Source organism: Furipterus horrens, unplaced genomic scaffold (assembly GCF_987537825.1).
Source record: "Furipterus horrens unplaced genomic scaffold, mFurHor1.1.pri manual_scaffold_3, whole genome shotgun sequence".
Taxonomy (NCBI): Eukaryota; Metazoa; Chordata; class Mammalia; order Chiroptera; family Furipteridae; genus Furipterus; species Furipterus horrens.
Genome location: NW_028327173.1, coordinates 100,390,845 through 100,400,859, shown reverse-complemented (window position 1 = coordinate 100,400,859; position 10,015 = coordinate 100,390,845). Strand labels below are relative to the sequence as shown.

The 10,015-nt window shown below is 32.0% G+C and overlaps 1 protein-coding gene across 1 annotated transcript in view; it reads left to right on the top strand.

Moving 5' to 3' along the window:
• Positions 1-708: 708 nt before the first annotated feature.
• The window catches only part of SLC5A7 (solute carrier family 5 member 7), a 29,131-nt gene continuing 19,824 nt past the window's right edge, over positions 709-10,015 (top strand). Inside the window, exons 1-3 of the mRNA XM_090271777.1 lie at positions 709-929; positions 6,185-6,298; positions 7,021-7,176. Coding sequence (XP_090127903.1) covers positions 752-929; positions 6,185-6,298; positions 7,021-7,176 — 448 coding nt within the window. The 5' untranslated portion in view covers positions 709-751. The remainder of the gene's footprint in view (positions 930-6,184; positions 6,299-7,020; positions 7,177-10,015) is intronic.

Here is a 10,015-nt window from a genome sequence, read left to right as displayed (position 1 = left end):
TTTTTCTTGTATATACCATTGAGAGGGTGGGGGAGAGATGAAAGGAACAAAGAACAGCGGATAGAAAAGAAAGCTGATCAAAGTGTTAAACATAACATCTCTAGTTGCTACAGACACTTGAATCATAGGCACTTATTGAAAATTGGAGTTTATGTGTTTTTGGAATGGATTTTCCTAAAGGTTTTTATTTGTTTGTTTGTTTTTATAGATATTTTCATGGCACATTACTTTTGAAACATTCCCTGAAACTGTTTGAAAGAAGGGATAAAAGAAAGAATGAATGAACGAATATGTTAGAATTCTCAGAGTAGTCTTTTGTGATATACTCTCCTTACTAAATAATTCTAGATCGAGTAATATTAGTTCCCAAAAGCAAATACAAACATACTTTTTATCAGTTATTTCTTGGCTGAGTTACCCAGTTAATTTATAAGTAATGTTTAATTTTATATTGAAAGAATTTATTAAACACAAAATGATTAATTTGTTACAAAGAATTTTAATTATTTTGAATGCTCAAAACAATGCTATATTGTTAAATAGAATAATATAATAGACACTTGTTGGAAACTGCTAGTATAATATGCAATTTTTATGTACTTTTTCAAGTTTCAAAGAATCTCTCATGAGCTAACTGGTTTATTCCTCATCACCTATGTATGCTTGGCTGGTTTATAATACATTACTGTTTTTTTCTCAGAAGTCTTAATGAAGTAGCCATTTTTGGAAGATTCCAGACCCCCAGATAAAAATGGCTTTCCATGTGGAGGGACTGATAGCTATCATCGTGTTCTACCTTCTAATATTGCTGGTTGGAATATGGGCTGCCTGGAGAACCAAAAACAGTGGCAGCACAGAAGAGCGCAGTGAGGCCATAATAGTTGGTGGTCGAGACATTGGTCTGCTGGTGGGTGGCTTTACCATGACAGGTAGGTACTGAGCTCAGCTCCATTCTGCCCTCCCTCTTTGACTTCTCAGAGTGACAAAATAAATGTTCCTCTTTGTCCTTTGAGGATTCTTTATGCTCATTACATATTTAAAAAATAATAATTTTACATTTATTTAAAACAAAAACAAAATAACTCTGTAGTATCTGAACAAAGTGATTTTATAATTAACCACTGGACAGACTATTAATGAAACAAACCAGATCTGTCTGGGCTGTTTAGTGAGTGGAAACAGTAAAAACAAAGAGGTGGAGGAAAGTGTAAAAGGGTCTTAGTCTTGCAAGTTATGTTAATGTGATGAAGTCAGCATCTCATCTTGTTCATTAACACAGGCATGAAGTTGTGACTTTGCACTGTCTTAAATGATGAGTATCAGTGAACATTGACTAGTGATGGTTCTAAACAATAAATCAATTTGGGGGCAACACAATTCCAAATTGACCAATGCCTTGCTTTGAAACCTAGTTCTCCCATTTCATAAGCTAATTTTCTTACAAGAAGACAATCACATGTCAGTAATCCACAGCACTGAAAGCTAAAATCTCCAGGAACCTTGTTATAAAAAGAAAAAAAAAAAATCTATGGTGTATCTTAACATGTAATACCTAGCCAACATCTGCAGTTCTCTCATGCAAGCCTTCTCTGTGTCAGGAGGGGCTGATAGTCTATATTCCTTTGCCTGGAAGTGGTTCTGTTTAAGTGGTGACTTATTTTTCTTTTATATATTTTTTGGTCTTTGAAAATATTTCTGAAAAACAATTTATAATTGTATTTTTAATATTACTTGATATATATTTACTAGCAAAATATATTTCATTTTAGGGTCTTATTAGGTTTTTAAATACCAGCAACATAACCCATACTGAAAGGAACTCTTACTGTTCCTTGGGAAATACCCCATTAGAAATCATATCCAAATAATGCTGTTTTAGTCCTGAAGTGTTATTTAAAAATGATTCACTCTCCATGTAAAATTCTTTACCAAACCGATCTGTATCCCTGTTTGGCCACCTGAAATCTACAGTGTTTTAGAATAATTTGCGGACGACAGATTTCTCTTTTAGATATCCACATTTTTTATTAATTCTTGGAAAAGTATACATTGTTTCACTTGGTTTTTATGAATATATTTATCTTTATATTTGAACACTGTGATTAAGTGAGTACACACAGTTCATAGTTAACAAGGACCAGAGTCAGGGCCAAAGTCAGGTTTTCTGGGAGTCACGCCCAGGGCCTCTCCACAATGTTACCACACTCAATCTCTTAGCTGATTTCTCTTCATTTCTTTATAAATGTACACGGTTATAAAGAGGTCTTTTTTTACCCTCTGTGTCTTTTTTTTTTTTTTTACATACACACACATGGAACAAATTGTAGTGTGCAAAATATTTTCTATTGATGCCTAATATGCAAAATTAGAAAAATACAAAAACACAAAGAATAAAAATCACTTATTGAAAATTTAGCATGGCTTTTCCGATGTTTTTTCTTTTATCTACCTACTAATGAACAGTGAGCACAACTCCATATCTTCATTTTCATTTTTCATTATAGCGTCTCCTTTTTCTCCTAAAGATTCATATCTGATACTGGTATTGGAGGTAGATGAAAGCACTATGATTACATTTCCCTTTGATTTCTCCTATTACAAAGAAAATGAGAAAAGCAAAACAAAACAAAGGGGGTTGATTTCACTCAAAAAATGTTGAAAACAATAAATAAGCTGTTGTGTATCAAACTAATTTTTTCATTGTAAATTATTATAATGTCTTATTACTCTAGTGCAGTGGTTCTCGATCTGTGGGTCGCGACCCCTTTGGGGGTTGAACAACCCTTTCACAGGGGTCGCCTAAGACCATTGGAAAACGCATATGCAATTACATATTGTTTTTGTGATTAATCACTATGCTTGAATTACATTCAATTTGTAACAATGAAAATACATCCTGCATATCAGATTTTACATTACGATTCATAACAGTAGCAAAATTACAGTTATGAAGTAGCAACAAAAATAATTTTATGGTTCGAGGTCACCACAACATGAGGAACTACATTAAAGGGTCGTGGCATAGGAAGGTTGAGAACCACTTCTCTAGTTAACATTCTATTTATTTTACCCATAAAGATAATATTTTAGAATTTGTTCTTTAATCATTTGAGTAATTTTTCAATATAATAAGCTATTTTAATAATTTCTTCCATTTATTTCTCCTTTCTTTTTCTTAATTTTATTGATTTTATTGTGTTGACATTGGTTAATAAAATTATATAGCTTCCTGTGTACAATTATATAATACATCATCTGTATATTGTATTGTGTATTCACCACCCAATGTCAAGTCTCCTTTTGTCACTATTTATCCCCTCCTTTATTCTCTTCTCCTTTCCATCACCCCCATACTCTTGTCTGTGTCTATGAGGTGTTTTCATTTTTTGCTTAATCCCTTTACTTTTTCATCCAGATACCACCCCCTCTATGACAGCTGTCAGTCTGTTCCCTGTATCTATAAATCTGTTTCTATTTTGTCTGTAAGTTTATTTTATTCATTAGATTCCACATATAAGTGAAATCATGTAGTATTTGTCTTTCTCTTACTGGCTTGTTACACTTACAGGCTGTTAAATTCTGTGGAAAAAATTGAATTATAATGTATTTTTATAATGAGTCATGGTCTAGTCAGTTCTTTAAAAATTTTAATCTCTCTGAACTGAAAATAACCTTGATCAATATCATAATTCATTTAATATCTGAACCATATTATCTAACCCTTGTCAGATAATTGATTTTATATTTCTGATAGAGAATTAAAATTGAAAATAAAAATGCATATAGTTTAAAAGTTTTTGTTCTTATTTATGAATCTGACATGAGATATACAAACATGCAGAGCAAATTCTGTCCTAAAAGCTACTAACTTGATAATGGAGGTACTGTAACCATAGCAATTAACTAAGTCTTCCCTTCTATATTATACTATTTGTGATCCTTTAGGCATCAATTTTCTTTTGGGATGAGAGAGAGGAGACCTACACAATGAAAAATGATTACTAGCTAATAAGCTTTGTGTTTATAAGACCATCAGATAATTTACTTTATGCAATGAAACATTGTATTTCCAGTTGCTAGCAGAAAGATGGAAGGTGAAGTCTCAGGTCTTATGCCTGTGAGGATTTGTTTCTTCAGGTCTTAGTTACATAACCAGTGGGGCTGGGATAGGGGAACCCTTTTTTTAAATTTTAGCAGGGCTTAGTCAGTTAGAGAAAGAAAAATACCATATGATCTCACTCATATGTGGAATTTAATGAAAAAAATAAACTGATGGACAAAATAAAACCAAGGCATGGATACATGGGACAGACTGACAGATCTCAGAGGGGAAAGGAGGGTGGGAGACTGGAAGAGATTAGCCAAAGAACATGTATGCATATATAAGTAGCCCATAGACACAGAAAACAACATGGTGAAGGCCAGGGTCAGGGCTGGGGCTTGGGTAGAGGGACCAAAGGGTGGAGGGGATGAGGGATATTTGTAATAGTGTCAACAAGAAATAATAAAAATAAAAAAGTAAAATTTCAGCAAGGCTTAGAATGAAACAAATTATAGCATTTGTTATTTGTTAACACCCACACAAGATCTCCTATGAAGATGACAGTGGCTGCTAAATAAATATTTGTTCACTTTAGGATTTTGTACAGAAATTTTCTATCTAAATATACTTAAAATTCCTTTGTAGGGAGGTCTTTTGATGTTAACCCTTTAAAATATTATTAATTTCAAAATATTTTCTCTGTTTTGTATTTGTTTTTTTTTTAACAGATTTTTGATGTGAACACAATGTAAATGCTTGTTTTGTATAGTCTTTTATTTTTTTTGAAATTTTACTTATATTCTGTGAGATTTTAGAAAAATTTTCAGAGTCAAATTAGATGATACAGCTTATAATTCAGCCTTATATATGATCAGCTTCTTACCAATCTACATTCCTTATTCTACACAAATTCTACATAGGCATTATTTTAAATATTTTTACTATACTCTAAAAGAGATAATAAACTGCAGACACTAAAGTGTTTCATTAACTTTAGTTCTTCAGCAAGAATCAAATGAAAATGGTAGCATTTGCACACCATCATTAAACCTGTTTAAACAAAATGTAGGCTTTTTTTGGTTCCTTTACTTCTTCTTCAGCTATTATGCTACAGATATTTTATTAAGTAATACCTAAAACATTTATTATTCTCTATGAAATGTCAAACAGATTTCTAGAAGAGCCAGACTAGAACAAAGATTTGTAAGTGGATATGCAGTTAACATTTTAAATTTTTATGAATTCTAGTCTAGGTCCTGAGTGTATGCTGGGTACTTGGGCAGAGAATGAGAAAAAGTAATTTAAACTCACTTTATAACACCTCGTAAGTATCATCTCTCTCCCCCCTTCACTATCTTAACAATTTAAGGTAGTAAGTAGAACTTAGTTATGATTTCAAGTTACTCTATTAATGAAGTATGCACACCCACAACTACACATGTGCGTGCATGCTCAAACACACACACACACACACACACACACACACACACACACACACACACATACACTCCTTGAGGACAATAGTCATGATCAATGTGAACAGATCAATACAATTAAAACAGAAGAACCTCAAAATAAAGACACTTGACCCATTTTATGGAGGCTGGGGGCAAAGTTGTAGCTTTACTGAAAATATAAATAGTCATATATTATATTGCATATGATGATATCAGACTTTATGATCTAATAATATCATTTAAAAGTATTGATGACTAAATAGATTTAGAAAACATCTAGGGTAATCCTGTCCAAAAGAAATACAATGAAAGCCACAAATGTAATATTATGTTTTTTATAAACCACTTTAGAAAACATAAAGAATTGTTGAACTAATGGTAAATAATAGAATGTATTTAACTCAATATATTGCAAACATTTTTATTTATACATGTAATCAATACAAAACTTACTGAGACATCTTACATTTTGTTTTCCAAACTAAGTCTTTTTAAAAAATGTTTTAACATACTACGTCTTTGAAATCCAATGTGTAATTTACACTCATAGACCATCTCATTCAGACTAACCACATTTCAGGTGCTCAATAACCACATGAGGCTAATGGCTGCTGTGTTAGACTGAGCAGGTCTAGGGAACTACAAGTATGAGTGTGTCTTTCCCTCACTTTTCATTTTATTTCAGCTACCTGGGTTGGAGGAGGTTACATCAACGGGACAGCTGAAGCAGTGTATGTACCAGATTATGGTCTAGCTTGGGCTCAGGCACCAATTGGATATTCTCTCAGTCTGATTTTAGGTAAGTGGAAGTTCAAACCTCAGTGACTCACTCAGTAAAGCACAAAGAAGAGGAATACAAATAAGAAGTGAAGTAATGAGCAAACATTGTAAATAACTATTGTGGAAAAATGTTACTAGCAATTGGTAACACATGCTTAGGATATTTGATCTCTTAATTATGGAATATGTTTTTTAAATCCCTTGATATTATGGCCATCAGAACAGTAATTTTTAAAGCATAATATTTTCTCTTTAAAAAGTAGTGTGGATATATCATTAAAATTAATCAACTTGAAGTATACCTGAATTTCTTTTTGTAAATCAAACTAATAAAAGGTCAATGATATTATATAATAAAGCATTCTTAACTTATTTTTGCACTTAAAAATACTTTTATTAAATCCTGTGCTTATTCAAACTATCTGAATACTTGCTGTGTTGGGTGATGCATCAAAGTATTTTAGTGAGTGTTGTGCTGGTCCATGTTTTTCAATCTACATACTTCAGATATACATACCATTCAATTGTCTTTGGATGCATACAATGATAAATGTGTTAAGAAATTTGCCTTTGGTTGCTAAATACTTCTTGGTTCTATATTCACATGATACTATTTCAGACTAGTCCCTCAACACATATAAGTGTCCTTGAAATTTTATTTCCCTTGAGAAATTATAGCATAGTAAAGAATATTACATTATGAATTTATTTTCTCATAAACACTTATTTAATTCCTTTTAGGTGGTCTTTTTTTTGCAAAGCCTATGCGTTCCAAGGGATATGTGACTATGTTAGACCCATTTCAGCAGATCTATGGAAAACGCATGGGTGGCCTTCTCTTTATTCCTGCACTAATGGGGGAAATGTTCTGGGCAGCAGCCATCTTCTCAGCCTTAGGTAAGAACTAATAAAGTGTTGCTCTACACAAATCTCTGGTTGACTGAACATCAGCTACACAATTTTACTTCTTTCAGTCACAGGTCAGACCTCTCTATCCCCTTTCTCCTGGATTTGTGTAATCATCTCCCTGCTTACAGTTCTGGCTCCCTCCTGTGGTCTCCACTTGGTAGCCAGATTTATCCTTCTAAAATGCAAATCTGATTATGTCCCTTTTCTGCTTAAAACCAAACTTTTTAACCAGGCTCAAAGGCTTCTCATGACTTAGCCTCTGATTCATTCCTCATCATTCTTCTCTCCTCCTTCCTTTTTTCATAACTGTAGTCCTTCTCTCTTGCCTCTCACACTTTCCAAGCCCTTTTCCTTGGACTAATCTTTACACTTTCTCACATCTGCCTAGCTAACCAAGAAGTGTCCTCCAGATCTCATAGATGTCCCTTTCTCAGAATAGTCATCTTGAACATGCTGATGCCTTTCCTATGGGAACAAGAAATTTAGTTTTCAATGGACTTATGATTTTGTGCAATTATGTGTCAATTTCATGCCCAATTTCCAATATCACAGAAAGTATTATAAATTTCTTGAAGGCAGGACTTCTGTTTTGTTACTAATTGTAATCTCACCACAAATGAATGAATAAACCATCTGTGACTGTACTTTCCCCAAAAGAGACAAAGAAAAAAAAGTTACATTCTTTCTTGATGTATTTGCATTGCATCACAAAGTATTGGGTCATAGACATGATCTAGAAAATGAACTTAGACTCTTTAGCATCTAACTTATTACCAAGATCAATTAATCCTAAGGACAACCTGTTATTGGCCCTTGGGTTCTCTGCTCACTTATAAGATTTAGAAAACAAGAGGTTTTAGTGGGATCATGAAAAATATTCAGGGTCAATGACCTCTCTTTTTATCAAGGATAAATCTAAGTCATCCTAGAAGATTGATAGAGTTGGAAGTTCCATGACTTTTCTCAATCAGCTAAGTCAATTTTTGACATCTAGGCATTCATTTTGTTTCTCTTCATCTCTTATTACCAATAGACATAAAGGGTTAAGGCTGCAGCTGGACTTCCAGTGGTAAAAACAAAAGTAAGATATGATGAATTTCTTCCTACATTATATGTTCTAGATTACAAATTTGTCTTCTGGTTTCAGTATTATCATTAGATCTGCTCTCTATTGTATCAGATATTAGTTTATACTACCTTTCATTACTTTCTCTCTCAAAGTCTTATATAACTTTATCTTATTTTTTTGGACTCCAATTGTAAAATAAAAGAATGATGATGTAGTAAAGAAGATAATTTGATAGTTATAAAATACTGTAATAACTCAGTGAAAAATGCAGCACTTGCCACATTCCACAACTACCACTGCACTTATGTTCTAAAAAAAAAATGTGTGAAAATGCACCTCCTTTGATACCTGGCTCTCATTAGATAATAAACAATTGTATTTTATTTATTATTGTTTTCAACACCAAAAAATTTTGGTTTTAAGATAAGCTGCCTGCTGACATAGTAAAATATTTGACAGAATAAAAACTATTTATTCTCACTAAATAAAGATCAATTTATATAACAGAACCCTTCAGAGAGAATAGAATTAATAAGCTAACATTTTTAAAGTATTTTGGAAATTTAAAACATAATAAACACTAAACTTTGCTGCAGTTGGTTATGTCATATATGTGTGTACCTACTTATGTATGTGTCTGCTTCTGTGTATGTCATTATACATGTAAAATATGTTAATGTTTTTGTCTTTCTCTACACATATATACACATCAACAATATATATGAAAACATACTGCTATTTGTTGAAATACATGCTCTGATAAAGATAATGTACATCCACTTTTAAATGAACACATGCATTAAAAAAATAGCTGGATATAATACAAAGTTAATGTTTATTAGAAACAACTTGGAATACTTAAGAACAGACAGCTATAAGATTGAGTACCACCTTACTGTGAGTGTACAAAGTTCAGCACTGAAACTTAGGAGAATCTTAAACTATTTTCTTGGTATAAATGGGCACCATATAACTTTTTAAAGAAATGTATAGTATTTACATTTCTGACAGCTCAAACTCAGTGAATTTTTATAACCATTTACATTATATGTATTTTATATTTGAGCAAACTAATATTTGACAGCAAATCTGGAAGTATAATTTTGACTGTACTCACTACAAAAGATGAAATTATTTAGAAAATATTTTAGAGAAATAATCACCCCAAACTTAATAATGATAAAAAAGTGGGTGACTTCTTTACAACCACTGAGTTAAAACCAAATGGCAGCATTTACTAGATCCCAAATCTTTAGGATTCTAGTCAAGTGTTCTTATTTCTATAATATACAGACATCATTGAAAAGAGGTTAGGTAATAATTACACTATAATTCATGAACTAGATAACTTTAAAATGTTATTAAAGAACTAGACCAAAAGAAAATGGCCAACTAAAATTTCAACATGAAGTAAATAATTTTAGAAAAAATAATTTGTTAAACATCTGTACAACAATCAGTTATCCATAGGCCCTTATAAACAATTCAATTCATCATCATCCTTCAATTCCTTACCATGATTTTCCTTTTGTTAGTCGGTTTTCACTCAAGAAAGAAATTTAATTTTGTTACCAAGCCAAAGCATTAAGAAAAATTTGTTTGAAAAATATTTTGTATTATCTTAGATCAAAATATCTTATATTTCTCTTTGAAATGATGAATTTTCATCTCTGGTGGGTTGTGTACACTATTAGCCTGCAACTGAAGAGGGATAATAGAATATAAAATTGCAACTAAAAATTCACAGACTTGTATGTG